The sequence below is a fragment of the Epinephelus fuscoguttatus genome, linkage group LG20 (genome assembly GCF_011397635.1).
Source record: "Epinephelus fuscoguttatus linkage group LG20, E.fuscoguttatus.final_Chr_v1".
NCBI lineage: Eukaryota > Metazoa > Chordata > Actinopteri > Perciformes > Serranidae > Epinephelus > Epinephelus fuscoguttatus.
Window position 1 is genome coordinate 29,803,178 of NC_064771.1, and position 15,019 is coordinate 29,818,196.

The 15,019-nt window shown below is 42.8% G+C and overlaps 2 protein-coding genes across 3 annotated transcripts in view; one reads left to right on the plus strand and one right to left on the minus strand.

Annotated features, from left to right (window-relative positions):
* The window catches only part of rpl38 (ribosomal protein L38), a 1,062,689-nt gene that overhangs the window by 707,580 nt on the left and 340,090 nt on the right, over positions 1-15,019 (minus strand). The window lies entirely within an intron of this gene.
* sdk2b (sidekick cell adhesion molecule 2b) overlaps positions 1-15,019 on the plus strand; it is a 452,414-nt gene that overhangs the window by 395,396 nt on the left and 41,999 nt on the right. For both annotated transcript variants that reach the window (XM_049563134.1, XM_049563135.1), the window contains exons 22-31: positions 1,442-1,563; positions 2,474-2,583; positions 4,028-4,178; positions 4,312-4,549; positions 7,028-7,143; positions 7,327-7,516; positions 9,153-9,251; positions 9,820-10,014; positions 13,879-14,080; positions 14,556-14,659. In XM_049563134.1, coding sequence (XP_049419091.1) covers positions 1,442-1,563; positions 2,474-2,583; positions 4,028-4,178; positions 4,312-4,549; positions 7,028-7,143; positions 7,327-7,516; positions 9,153-9,251; positions 9,820-10,014; positions 13,879-14,080; positions 14,556-14,659 — 1,527 coding nt within the window. The remainder of the gene's footprint in view (positions 1-1,441; positions 1,564-2,473; positions 2,584-4,027; positions 4,179-4,311; positions 4,550-7,027; positions 7,144-7,326; positions 7,517-9,152; positions 9,252-9,819; positions 10,015-13,878; positions 14,081-14,555; positions 14,660-15,019) is intronic.

Sequence of the window (15,019 nt, forward strand, 5' to 3'; positions counted from 1 at the left end):
CACTGGATCCATACATACATACATTTCCCATAATGCACCTCAGTGGCATCTTTCACTAGAGCCTTTGTACCTCCTTCAAACTCTCCAGTTTATAGTGCAGGATTTCTGTTAACATGTCTCAGTCAGAGGTGGGAACCTTTATTAAACCTTCCCATCCTGCATATTTACTGTTTCACATTAAATTTTGTGAACACACACTCTCTGTCGTCTGGCGCCAGACAAAATGAAATCAGAGCCCCAGTCACCTCGGCTGGGACAGAGCAGAAAGAACACCCCACCCCTACACATATCAGCGCCACATCCGCAAACTAACAGCTCCCGCGAGAGCTTTAAGGACAATTACGGTGTTTAATGATTTCATATTTGCAAAATTGTGTCATAGAAAATACAATGCCCACATCAATTACTCGAGCAGCATTCAGAGCCGGTACATCTGTGAAACCTGTGAAATGACAGGCTGTTGTATTGAGAGCAGGCTTCAGAGCAGCAGTTACAGTCCCCAGAACAGTGATTACTCTCATTGTATACGTGTAAGGAAAACACCTGTGTGCCTGCAAACTGTACCGTAATGATCCGGCTAAAAGCCACCTCGATAATCAGTCATGCAAATGATTTAGAGGTGCTAATTTTACTACGACACGTGTAATCTGCATTTCATTAAGGTTGAATACACCCGCATTTAAGCAATCTTGGAAAAAATTGCTCAGTGTGCCGGAGGGAGTGATTATATCTTTTTAATATTAGTGCACTGTCCACAATCACAATATGCCACAGCTGACTTCAGCTTGGATTTATGTAAACTATATTGTGCTGTGGAATGGGGATATATTGTGGTGGGTTTTGTGTTGATCTCGAGGAAAGCGCAAGAGGAAAAAAAAGGATGAAGAATGAATTATTTTATGCTCATACATACCTTCCTAGACACAGGAAAACAAAAACATCCCTACATACAGTCACAAACAAACCATGATATTCATATACACAAAAAACCCTCCTGCTGTTCTTTGAATTCACCATTTTCAGATTTGTTTCCCCTCCAGGATTTCCAGGGAATAATCCATTCTTATTGTTTACTCAGCTCAAGTGTAAACAGTGAGATATCAGATTGAATCGTATCTCCAGATAACTGCGGTGTAATTGACATTCATGGCATTGTCTCCGCCTGTGTACTCTGTGTAAGCATCTTTTCCAAGTCTAATCTAGTTTTGCTGTTTTAGCTGAAGTTGGGAGCACAAGAGAGAGAAAGGAGTCAGATCACCGAGTGTGTGCAGTATCTGTGCCGCCACAAGGGGGCGCTGTGGTTGATGGATTTTTTTTTTTTTCTTTTTCCCAAGCAAAGTCTACAAAGCAAAGCCACCCTGTGGGAGAGGCAGCCACATAAAGTGCACCTATAGAAGTGTCAGTTATTCTTTGTCTCCTTCTCTCTCCTGCTTCTTCACAGAGCTTCCTGGCCCTCCTACCAACATGGCAATTTCCAACATCGGCCCACGCTCTGTCACCCTGCAGTTCAAACCTGGCTATGATGGCAAGACCTCCATTTCCCGTTGGCAGGTGGAGGCCCAGGTGAACCAGATTTAATCCAGAGCTGAAGTCACAATTCCCTTAACCTCTTCCACTCCGCCCCTCCCTACCAGAGAAAAAAGATTGTCTTTTTCAGGGAGGCAGGGGATCTTTAATGGGAGATAGCAGTTCAACAGTATACGCCACATATACATGTTATACATCATCTGAAAGCAGAGAACCTGAGGATTAATCAGGCCTGGGTGCCACGTGTTTATAGTCATAAATATGAAGTAAACACTGTGTTTTGTTAGGGTCCTATTCAGACTTTGAAAGTTGAGAGTGTGTAGGAGCTTAGAACATTATGATAGAAGTATACGATGGAGATTTGATTTAAAAAATGGTCCAAAATACCATATTAATGCACCAAAACCTTGAGGAACACCAAAGAAATATCAGTGCTGGGATTTGGTATTAAAAACTTTTGATATTTGGAGATTTCTGCATTTTTTTTGGCGATTAGATGGCGAGCACGTCTGTTCTGGAAACTGCTCAGAAACCCTTCTTATTGTCAATATACCTATAAAAGCCACACAACCTCTGAATGCTCCAGGTCTGTAGCTTGTGTATGTAAAGTTTCACTGGGCTGGGATTATCCTAAACATCACAATAGGTCATTTTATACACTGATGTCCATTTAAAAAAATGGTCTCACTACAGTAAAATGGCTGCTATGGGGGCTAACATCATCACACATGAATAAAAGTGGGCTCATTGAATTCACAAGAGTCTCACCTTTGAAGTGTGAAAATGTAATTACAGTATATACACTAGTAGAATAAACAACAATAGAATTAGAGTAAACAAAAAGACTCCCAAGAAAAGATTTTTCTTCAGAGGTTTGCAGTGCTTACACTGTTCACGCTTGTTATATCTGCTGTATTTGACACACTCTCTCTTGTCCTGGTCCCAGGTGGGTGTTGTTGGAGAAAATGAGGACTGGGTGATGGTCCACCAGGTGTCCAACGAACCTGAGGCTCGCTCCTTGGAGGTGCCAGGTCTCAACCCTTACACCTTCTACAGGTAGCCTCCTGGGAACTGTGTCTGTCTCCTGTTATTTGTCACAGGCCTCTGACTCTAAGAGGTTTTGGTTAAAGGAACAGTGTGTAAGATGTAGGGGGATTTAGTGGAATCTAGCAGTGAGGACAGCAGATTGCAACCAGCTGAAGCTTCTGGTTAGAATTCCTTCAGTGTTTATTGTTCAGGAGGTTTTTACTGGGAGCTGAATTACCCGCAAATGAATTCGCCTCACGTAGACAAACGGACCAGAGGCCTGTACGACGAAGCCGGTTCAACTTACCCAGGATATCTTCTCGTTGCTTGACTAACCCTAACATTAGCCGTCTGGATAGCAGGTACTACAAAGCTGGTTATCAACCAGTTCAGGCAACTCTGGGTTTAAACCGGTAAAAACAATGAACAAAGCAGTTTCATGTTTAAACGCTCTCATCATGGAGGGACTTCTGTCCACGGTGACTAACGTAAAAATACGAATGGCCCTTTGTAAAGCCGGTTCTAGTCTACTGCAGAAACATATCTAACTCTGTGAGCGAGGGCCTGCTCCCTATGTGGATATAAACAGCTCATTATAAGGTGATAAAAACATCACAATTTTCGTTCTGAGGTGAAACATTAAAGAAACACACCTTTTATATTATATTCCATTTCTGCCAACAATCCTCAATCCTGCACACTGAACCTTCATGAATCATGTAATGCCCAGATTGAGCAGCAAACAAACACAAGTGCACATGCAGCTAGGCCCAAAGCACAGACTTTTATTTTGTCCACTGTTTACACAGCATACTGCGTTATTACAGCAACAAAATGCCCTTATTAGAGACAAACCTTCTTATGATTCTCCCAGTATAATCTAATGACAGATAACATGGAAATCAAGCGCGTGCCGATTGTGAAACAACAGATAAGGTGTTTGTGCGTTCCAGTATCTCGTCTAATTTCAGCACATCCCAGGAGCTTTATCTCCTCCTCTCCTCCTTTGATTTGGATACAAGCTCGTTACGGATAGTGTGATTTTGAAATTATTTTTACAGCACGCACATGATCTGTATCTCACTGCAGTCGGCTTGTTTTCCATGATCACATTCAATATAAACCACCGAACACTTCACTGAGCCAATCCCTGAAGACCTTCAGCAGCTATAGTTCTCATCATTTCCAACATCATCGCTGCCACTTTACATTTTAGCAGAGTTAATCACTCACGTTGGATCAAAATGGTGCTTTTTTTTTTTGCATATTCAGGCTGTAACAAAAATAAGCCCTCCGCTCATGTTCGTACTGTATTCATATTCAACGCTCTGATCTCCGTTCAAATGCAATAAGCCTCATGTAAGAGGATGCAGACTGAAAGTATTACAGTACAGCTCATAATGTTCATTTCAAGTTGCCAGATTCTGAGCTGTGATTTCAGGACACATTATAATGTTTTAACTCCAAACGACAGGTTCCGCATGCGTCAGGTGAACATCGTGGGCACCAGTCTTCCCAGTCAGCCCTCCAGGAAGATCCAGACCCTGCCTGCTCCTCCTGACATGGCACCTGCCAACGTCACCCTGCGCACCGCCAGCGAGACCAGCCTCTGGTTACGATGGATGGTAAGTAGGAAGTTGCTTATCCTCTCCAAATTATCCATAATGTTAGACCATGACAAAATGATATGTTCTAAGGAGTTTGGCTTGTTTTGACGCACTTTTCCTCTCCATCCCGTCTCTCAATGTTCATGCACAGCCTTTGCCTGAGTGGGAATACAACGGCAACGCAGAGCAGGTGGGCTACAGGGTTCAGTACTCCCGTGCGGGCTCTCAGGGCCGGGCGCTGACCCACATCATCGCCGACCGTCTGGAAAGAGAGTTCACCATCGAGGACCTGGAGGAGTGGACGGAGTACGAGGTCAGGGTCCAGGCTGTCAACGGCATCGGGACAGGGCCCTGGAGCCAGCCAGTCAGAGGCAGGACGAGGGAGTCTGGTGAGTTAGCACCTTATCCGTCGTCCTCGGTGAAAAACAGCGGTTGTCTGATGTCATTAGGATTACAAAAACATAGTGTTGCTTACTTAAAGGAGCAGTATGCAGGATTTAGTAGCGTCTTGCAGTGAGGATTGCAGAGGTTTTTACCGGGAGCTGAATTATCCACAGAGGTCTCTTCCTCTCCAAAGCAAATGGACCAGGTGATTAAAACTGGTCACAACACTGAACAAAGCATTTTCATGTTATAAATCAGGGTTTCTCCAACGCTGTTTTTCATGACAACTTAAGATCCAGACCTTCAGAAGGTTTTTACTGGGAGCCAAATTTTCCAGAGGTCTCTTTCTCTCAAAATTAAACAGACCTGATGATTTAAACTGGTAAAAAAACACTCACTAAAGCAGTTTCATGTTAAAACACCATGCTTCTCCAACGCTGTTTTGCACATTTTACTCTGACAACTTAAGATCCAGACCTTCAGGAGGTTTTTACCTGGAGCTGAATTATCCCCAGAGGTCTCTTCCTCTCCAAGTTCAGCTTGTCGGAGATGGACCCGGCATGTGTGCTCAGACTTTTTTCTCTGATAATTTAAGTTTCAGACTTGCAGGAGGTTTTTATCGGGAGCTGAATTATCGACAGAGGTCTCATCTCTTCAAAACAAACTGACCCAGTGATTTAAAACAGTGAAAACACTGAATAAAGCAGTGTCACGTTAAAAATCATTGGGGTTTTTTGGATGCTGCAGCTCGTCACAGAGGGGCTGCTAACTATGGTGGCAGACTCAAAGCAGCAAAATTCTGGGTTACTGTAGAAACATGGCGGATTCCTTGGACAAAGATCTCCCCAATATTTTGATATAAATGGCTCCTTCTAAGTGTTACAAATCATGTGCTTTTTCTTTTTACTTTTTGCACATACTGCAGCTGCCCTTAAAAAGTACCTACTGTTGCATGCAGTATGCACACGTTGGGGACATACTACTGGCTCGTAACGTTACGCTCTGAACGTTGACCCTCTTGCTTTTATGTCCGTTACCTTGGAGATAAAATGAACATCACTTACTGAGTTCGCCAGAGACCGAGATCAACCTGGAGAGCTCTGCTGTTGTTTTTTTGCAATGTGTGTAGTTTAACTTTAAAGTTATAACTGCACAGATTGTAGATTCTCACATATTATATTTGCGACACATTTACATCTGCAGCTCTTTAATCGTTTTTTATAGTTATGTCCTTTTGTTGTTTGTGATTATTTGTTCACTTAATCAGTATTCCTGTTATTACTGTTCAACTGGTTATCAGTAACTTGAATGCGTCGTCAGCCGTCGTTGCAGTTTCTGACAACTGTCAAACAGCTGTCAAGATGTCATCTCTCTGCGGCTCAGGCGATGTGACATATCGTTCGCTGTGCAGAGGATTGTGGGTCAGAATAGCCAGACAAGCATACTGGCTTACATACTGCAACATCGGACCAGATGTAGTAGAACATCCTGGTATTTATTGGGACATACTAAATCTTTTTCTGCCATACTATATAGTATGGTAATGTGGGTATTTGAAGGCATAGACAATGACTCTTATTTTCAGGTGATACGACACTAAAGAAAACATAGTTAATATATTCCATTTCTGCCAGTACATCCCCCCAAAATCCTTCACACTAGACCATAAAATATTTAGAGGCACATTTGTTTGCTTCTAAATATTCGAAATATATTTGAAATGAGGTGTTTGTTTCACACCTGAAACAGCCCCACAGCAACACACAAATCCCTACACAAGCACCACAAACATATTTATATTGATTTTCTAAAAAAGAAAGCCCTCTGATTACTCCTCTGATACTGTTTTTGCAACATCTGTGTTGAACATCTATGAGTCATATTAGAAGTAACAAACATACACTTACAGTTTACACTTTGCCATATGTTGAATTTATGTGTGAGCAGATTGCGTCCCACTCAAGAGCTCAATGCTAGAATCTTTTTAGCAGCCCACCCCTGTTTGAGTAAAAAAAACTCTTTTGCCTTCATGCTCCTGCTTTCATAGCACTCACCAGACGCTGGGTAGTGGGGAATGGAAGGAGTGAAGGAAGGAGACTGAGGAAATTGAGAACACATGGACTCGAATGTGGAATTCCTCTGCTCTTTTTTTCCACTCACTCCAGCAAATTCTTAGGAATCAGCGCATTATGTCCGGGGATGAGTGCCAAGGAAGAGAAAAGGCCTATTCTTGAGTCTTTTTTCTTTTCTCCAGCAGGCCTGGAGGGTATACCGGGATATTCGAGGCTTTGTGCAAACACAAGCATACATGATATAACCGTAGCAGATCAGTCAAACTGCATCTCTGCAGAACACCTACATCCACACAGTAAATACACATGCACATAGGGAGCGTGACAAATGCATTTTTTTCCAGAGTAAATCGCAAACAATGGACTATTCAGGCATAATGTTTTCGCCTCTCTGCTCTCTTTGTTTTCCAGTCCCTTCCTGTGGACCCACCAACGTGTCTGCCTTCGCCACCACCTCCAGCAGTATCCTGGTGCGCTGGTTTGAAGTTCCCGAGCCTGACAGAAACGGTCTCATTCTGGGCTACAAGGTCTGTCTGTGCTTTTTATGTGTTTATTTACCGAGCAGTCAAAGACCTCTAATTACTTTTTAGAGATGATAGTTATTTTTGGGCACAACACAAACGAAGCAGCAGGGTGACAGTATGTGAGGCCACTTAATTTCCAAATTCCCTCTTTCCCTCCCACTTCTCTTTATGTCCTCACTGGATCAGGTGGTGTACAAAGAGAAGGACTCTGACAGTGCAGTCCACTTCTGGACAGTGGAGGGGAACGCCACCCACAGTGTCCAGCTGACCAGCCTGGGGAAATACGTGCTCTATGAGATCCAGGTTCTGGCTTTCACACGGATTGGAGATGGACGACCCAGTTCTCCACCCATCCTGGAGAGGACTTTGGATGATGGTAGGGACATACAGTAGGAGTAAGAAACATTAAGCGAACTGGGTGGCACAGTGGTGCAGTGGTTAGCATTATCACCTCACAGCAAGAGGGTTCCTTGTTTGGACCCAGGGTAGGGGGCTGTTTTCTCTGGGTACTCCAGCTTCCTCCCACAGTCCAAAGACATGCAGGTTAATTGGTGACTCTAAATTGTCCGTAGGTGTGAATGTGAGTGTGAATGGTTGTCTGTCTCTATGTAGACTCACAAGTCAGTCTTTAGACGCTTGGCTTAACTAAAGACTGATGACTTTGTCCCTGATTTTGTGTTTAGATGGGCGGGTACAATTTCAGAGTTAAAAAAAAACTCCTTACGTTGCAGAACCAATAGTAAATCTGCAGGGCGGTCCTTCGGTGGCTCGCTGAACTCTTTTGCTTGTAAACATAGTCCCAGTAGAAACACGTGTAGCGGTACAAAGTGGCTCAGCCGTGCTCGCAGAAAACTCCGTCAAAGTTAGTGGATGTTTGTCGCGTTTGCGGCGACACATTCTCGCCAACTAAAAGAAACAAACATAATCTTTTACAAGGCCATGACTCATCCGTCCGGCCAGACTATGGAGGGAATCGCCTTGTTGTTTACAAATACTTCGGGGTAGAAAACCAGCAGAGCTTTTAGCTATATGTGTGTGTGTATATATATATCTATATATATCTATATATATATATATATATAGATATATATATGTATAAAACATGACCCGCAGCCTGCTGTTCAAAAGGGTTAGTTTGGATTCACAAAAGTAAAACAGCAGTGGACCAGCAACTCCCACGTTCTGTGCAGTAAAATGACTGCTTTTGTCAAAGGAGTCTGGAGAGTATAGGTGGATACCACTGCTGCTTGGAAATCGCTGTCTGACAACAATGTAAAGCAGTAGCTGTCGAAAATACATTTTGCCGCTGTCCCCATCCACAACAGCATATTGCCGACCTTCCATGGCAGTACTCCTGCCGCTTCTCCAAAACGGGGGCATGCTGACCGCCATCTACAGTAGGTAATACACAGACTAAGGACAAGGACCTCATAGAACTCCCACATCAAAAAATCCTAAGTATCATTTCTTTATGGAAAGTAGATTTTTGTTTTATGGTGTTGACCTGTGTGGACTGTAACTGGGTGTCAACAAGTCCTTGAAGAGTCTCTTCAGATTTGATGGGTCTTAAATATTTTCGGTCACTTTACCATGGAAATTTCTCCAGCCTGACAGACCCAGTGACTTTGTACAGTCATGCCATAATAAATAGCAATAGTGACAGCAATGAGATTTTTTTTACACTGAACACGTTAAACTTAAACTCACCCAGTTGTTGCCATTTTTTCTTACTGTTCATTTTGAACTGACATCAGTGTGTTCACTTGGAAAGAGTACTTGATATATATATATATATATATATATATATATATATATGTAAAATGTGTATTTCCATTGCAAATTTGGTCTTAAATTTCATATAAAGTGGTCTTTAAAAAGTCACCTTATATGGTGAAAAGGCACTTTTAGGTTATATCTTTAGTTTGATGTGATATTTGGTCATCAAATTGAAATTCTGAGTAACTCCTGATTGTTAAAGTGTTAAATATATTATGTCTGTTTCTTTCCTGCAGTTCCAGGACCTCCAGTGGGTATCCTGTTCCCTGAAGTGCGGACCACCTCAGTCCGGCTTATTTGGCAGTCCCCCTCGCAGCCCAATGGCATTATACTTGGTGAATAACATTCAAGATCCTTTTTTGTTTAGGAAGAGTTTAGATTTCAGTTTTATGTGTTGACATTTTATAAGAAAGTCTAATAAATCTTGTCCAGACATGTTTGTATCTTTTGGATTAATGAGTGACCTGGAAACTCTCGAATACTGCCCCCAAGTATTGAGGTTTAATGTAGCCCACAGCTGTAGCTCCTGATGACTCTCAGCATACTTTTGTTTTGTTAATATCAAATCCTGTTATTTTCCAGCTGTAAAGGGAGTTGGATTCTCTTGTAAGCTAATTGGGGATTTCCTTGTGAGTGTTTGATTCATTATACATCTGTCAGATAACTTGTTTTAAACGGTACAGTATGTCAGACCCACACAGTAGCATGCAGGAGCAGATGCTAATGGAATCGTTTCAGAGAAGACAGAGCTGCTTGTTGCTCAGTTTGCTTTTCCCTCTTGTTGTGAGGGAAACCAACACAAGCAACAAATACATAAAAAGCATGTTTCAGCCTAGATTTACACCTCCACTGAGCTCCATATGAAGCCTCCAGTAAGACTGTTTGTCTCCAACTTGTCCGCAGCCTACCAGATCGCATACCACCTCAACTCCTCCAACAGCAACACACCCACAGTGGACGTGCTGATCCCCAGCGCTCGCCAGTACACAGTGACTGGCCTCAAGCCGGAGTCTGTCTACGTGTTCCGCATCAAAGCTCAGACAAGGAAGGGCTGGGGCGAAGCTGCTGAGGCGCTAGTGGTCACCACAGAGAAAAGAGGTAACCGATAACTTACTGTATGTGTGGTGTATTTTAATTCTAACATGTTGCCCCTTGCAACCCTGAAATCATCAAGACATCATCCAGAGCAGCTGTATGTGAGTCAGTTGGGTTGGACATTTAACAGACTTTACCCTGCCAGCTTCCTGCAGAATGTGCGACTGAGCCCATGTGTGAAAAGAGCAGGTGAATTCACAGTGAGCAAGTTGGCATGTTGATGATGTTTCCATCACACGACTGCCGCAAAACTTTAAGAAAACAAACATCCAAGGGTGAAGAAGAATGGGATTTCCCAAAAGCATGGGGTTTCTCCCAGATGGGTGTGGTTTTGCAGGACGTAGCAGGGCACAGAAAAGAAAGGGCCAGAAAGAGCCTCCTGGCAGAAAAGCATCTAGGCAAACGTCTCTAGTGTGCGCTCTGTTACCATCTCAAACTGTGCACATTCATGAGTTTTCAACAATGGAGGGTGTGTTATGATAGTTTTGTACCAATAATAAGCCAGTTTGAGCTGGGCATCTATTTATGCCTGACATTAATACATTACTATCAGAGTAAAAAAATCTGAGTAGATTTCTGTTGTTGGACATAATTTAGTCTAAGGGTGTTCTCACATATAGTCCTACTTAAAGCAGCTGTGCGGAACTTTACGTTTTCGTTGATGATAGTGCCCCCCTTTGGTCGAAGCGGTATGACACCCACAGCCTGGTGTCGTAAAATCTCGACTGCAACCAGCAATTACCGCATGCATTTGTTTTGGAGAGCAAGAGGAAAATCATAAATGTTCTGGTGTAGCTCTGAGGACAACTGCCTGCTGTATATTTGTGTTCATGGTCACAGTCACAAATATTTTTGTTGCATTTGTTGTAACGTTACTAGACAAAAGCGGTTCACATCAGCTAACGTTACATTTAGCTTGCTTATAACTTCCATGCCGTCCTATATTGAAGTGAAACAACGTCTAACAAGTTGCGCTATATTCTCTAAATAAAAGCAAAAATTATATACCTGTCGATTAGGAAAAGGGCCAACTCGGGATCAGTTTTAAAACCTTTCAAACTCTCAGCTCTCTCCACTTGATGAATTCCCGACCGCGGTTTACACGCGTTTGGGCTCGAGCCCTATCACTGTCCTGTTTAGCATTCTTCTGTTCTTCTGTTCTTTTTCCTTGAGATGGTGCTCCTTCTTTATCCGTCATGACATCGAAAGTACAACCAAGTCCTTATAGATACATCTAGTAAAACTGTTATGTGTTCAGCAATGCCTGTTGCGTACCGCTTACTCGAAGAACACTCTTTGTAAACACGGCTCCTTCTTCTTCTCTCAATTTATTGGCGGATCGCAAACAACTTCCAGATGCATACCACCACCTACTGTACAAAAGACTACTCCCTACTACATGTCATTTAGCCTGTTTCTTAAATCCTACTTGTAAACACGGCTCCTTCTTCTTCTGTGGTTTAATGGCTGCGGACCGCTGCGGGCGTGCAGACTTACTTCTGCCTCTGGGTGCCGCATTCTGGTTCGCTGACTTCCACTGTGTCCGACCCGTACCAGGCTGCGCCAAATAGCCATATAGAGAAAGGCTTTTTTGTCGCTGTTGGGTTCAAATAAATATGCGGATCTTCAAGGGGAGGTGATACGAACTGGGGACAGTTTTATGAATGGTAAAAGTTCCGCACAACTGCTTTAAACAAATCGAACTCAGTCCTCTTAAAGTACACCAAAAAGTGGACTGACAGTAAAGGGACTCAGTTCTTTTTGTGTTCACATTGTCAGTTCATTTGAAAGAGGACTCAGTTCTCTTTCTGGTCAACTTCAGCTCTGATGGGGTCTCAGACCTCTTGCTGTTCACACTATAACCTGTACATATATATATATATATATATATATATATATATATATATATATATATATATATATGTATATAGTTTTGTTTTTACTTTGACGTGGCACTGCAGTGTGGTTATGAAGCCCCTCACTTTCAGATGATCTGAAAATTGAAGACATTTCTGTGTGCTGTATGTTGCCATTCGATGTAATCTATCTGGAGATGTGCAGTATCTTCTGTGGACCAAACTACTCCTCGTCCTGTGGCCTTGCAAGCGTTACAGGCCGACATGGTTTTGTCTGTTTCTTCAAGCGTCCCAGGTCAACATCATGTGATCTAGAGGGCTGAGTACAGCGGCAAAGAGCAAACCTGTTGCACTTTGTGTTCACAATGCACAGGTTAAGTGAACCGAGTCACCTCCCGAGGTGGTCTGGGTAAGCGCTCTGAGTCCGTTTAGAGGGCTAAATGTCAGTATAAATTTTAGCATTATTAAGTTGTACATATTTTCCAGTTTAACGTTATGAATTTAAGAATTTATCAGCAGTCAGGTAGGAAAACATCTGCAGGCAGTGTGGTCACGGTTGCAGCTATACCAGCAGTACAAGAGCAAAAATTAACTGTATCTTTGTACACTGACTCTTTTAGGTAGCCAAATGCCTCGTCATATAATTAGTGTCACGTATTTTTTCACAAGGCGGGGAGGCGAAATAATACAAAATCATGTCTCATTGATGTAACAGTTTGGCATGAGGTCTCCAGTAGGTTTAATCTTGGAGTTAAGGCAAAGATGAGGTTAATAAACAACTTTGTAGGTCACGGTTTTGATAGTTTATCCAGAAAGTGATGAGGTGGCCGATGAGAACATGCATAAGGAAGTCTTGAGACACACCCCTGGGCCAAACCCTGTGTTTTAGGGTCCTGAAGAAGAGGGGTCATTTACACAAATGCAAACACTACGAAAATGTCTTGCTGGAGAGACGACAAGATTCATGAACCTCCGCCGATACAGGCTGGTGCCTAAATTGTCAGATAGCGTCAAGAAACAGCAAGAGGGAGCGGCTTGGTAGTGGAGTCGTTACAGCCTATGCCATATAACTGCAACGTCTCTGGTTGGAGTTGAACCTTTGTCGCATGTTGTGCCCCTCTTTCTTTCCCCCCTCCAGTCTGCCACTTTGTCATCTCTTGAATAGAGGCAGATTGCCAATCAAGAAGAGGAGAGAAAGAAACGTTACAAAAGGGCTACATAAACAAGACACTTCGATTTCCATAGCAAAATTTTTATATGCATCATGTCCTGCCTGCTGCATCCCTCACTTGAACCTGAGTATTTCCAGTAGGTGAGAACGCGTCTGACACAGACAGAACATAATTTACATGAGGAAAAAGTCTTCAGAGTGCTGAATATGTGGCAGATGATTACACAACAACAATCAGACTGAGCACATGAAAAAACATCATTATCTCTAATGGTGTTTTGCAAAGTGGTATTTTGAAGTGTAATAGAAACAAACAGGAAACACAGTAACAGTTGTATGCATAATTCTGAGCACAGACACAGGTGTGTGATCTCAGTAATGGCACAACTTGTAGAGAGCCGCACTGAGCCTTCTTTGCACTCAGTTCATTTCCAGTTAACAGTCCAGTCAGCAGATGCGTTTTCTAAAGAAGTGTTTGTGCCCTGTGGGTGTTTATCGGAAGCGCTCTGATGCAGTTGTGAGAACGAATCAGTCCATCTGCTTCCCTCAAGGCATGTTGTGGATTGTTTACTCTGCAACTTTCATTTCTCAGCTACTTTTCATTCATCATGATCACATGTTTTTTCTCCCCTCTCTTGTTTGTGCAACACAGCCAATGCAAATGTGAGCAAGCAAAGTGTACTTCTCTTTTAACTTTTTTCTTTCTCCATCCTTCCTTGTATTCCTCCACCCAACATCCTTTTTCCCATTCATTCCCTCAATCCTTTGATTCCGCTCTATCCTTTACGCTTCAATCTGTTCCCTCATTTACACCTTCTGTCTGCATGTCCGTCCCTCCAGCTCGCCCCCAGCCCACCAGCCGTCCCATGGTTCCTCAGAAAGACGTTCAGGCCCGCCAGGTTTTGCTGTCATGGGAACCAGGAAGTGACGGCCTGTCCCCTGTGCGTTACTACACGGTGCAGCTCAGGGAGCTCCCTGAGAACAACTGGACGGTCCACTCTGCCTCTGTCAACCACGAAGTCACCTCCTACATAGTGTCTAGGTGGGGCACACTCTCTAGCTTTCATGAGTTGATTTTTATTCAGTACCTTACATCCGCTTTGTTCCAACAAATGTTTTATCTATTTGTTCACGTTAGATATAGAGGATAATACTAAATAAAATACCACTTTATCTTCTCACAGTTCCCACTGCTACATCCACTTAAATGTTCCCTCGGCTGTAGTATAGTTGGCAAATCAACAATATCCTTAAACGGAATAATGTTTCCAGGGTATTACAGTCCGCTTTAGGACATAAACAGTGGTATAAACAAGTCAAACACATTCAGGGCAGTAATCAGCAGTGAAGTCTCAGTTTGGAGGAAATTTACGCGAGTGGTTTATTTGAAAAACTCATAGCTCCCACAGCGAGGCTGCATTTTTCTTTCTGATATCTGTGGGTTAAAAGGTTTTAAGGATCCAGCGCTGTAGTGTATCATTGAGATTGATGTGCTTTCCTTTGCTTCTGTCCCCAAGGCTGAAGCCCTTCACATCCTACCAGTTCAGAGTGAAAGCCACCAATGACATAGGGGACAGTGAGTACAGTGAGGAGAGTGAAGCGATCACGACTCTACAGGACGGTAAGAGTGACATCACAATGTTTGAAGTGTCAATATGCGATTAGTAAATTAGCTTGATTCTAAAGCAATCAACATTTCATTAACTAAGCTTATTCGCTTCCTTGCCAAGAGTTAGATGTGAGGATTAATACTGCCCTTGTATCTGTATGGTAAATATACTACAGCAGCTAGTTAGCATAGCTTAGCATCAGGAACACAAAGGGAAACAGCAAGCTTGGCTCTGTCAGACAGTGACAAAATCTACCTACCAGTATGTTTTCTGTCTCTCCCAATGAAAAAATGACTTGCAGACTTATTTCTTGGAGGGTGCAATGACCTCTGAGAGTCTCCATTGGTTGCCTGGCAACCTCACAGTGTTGA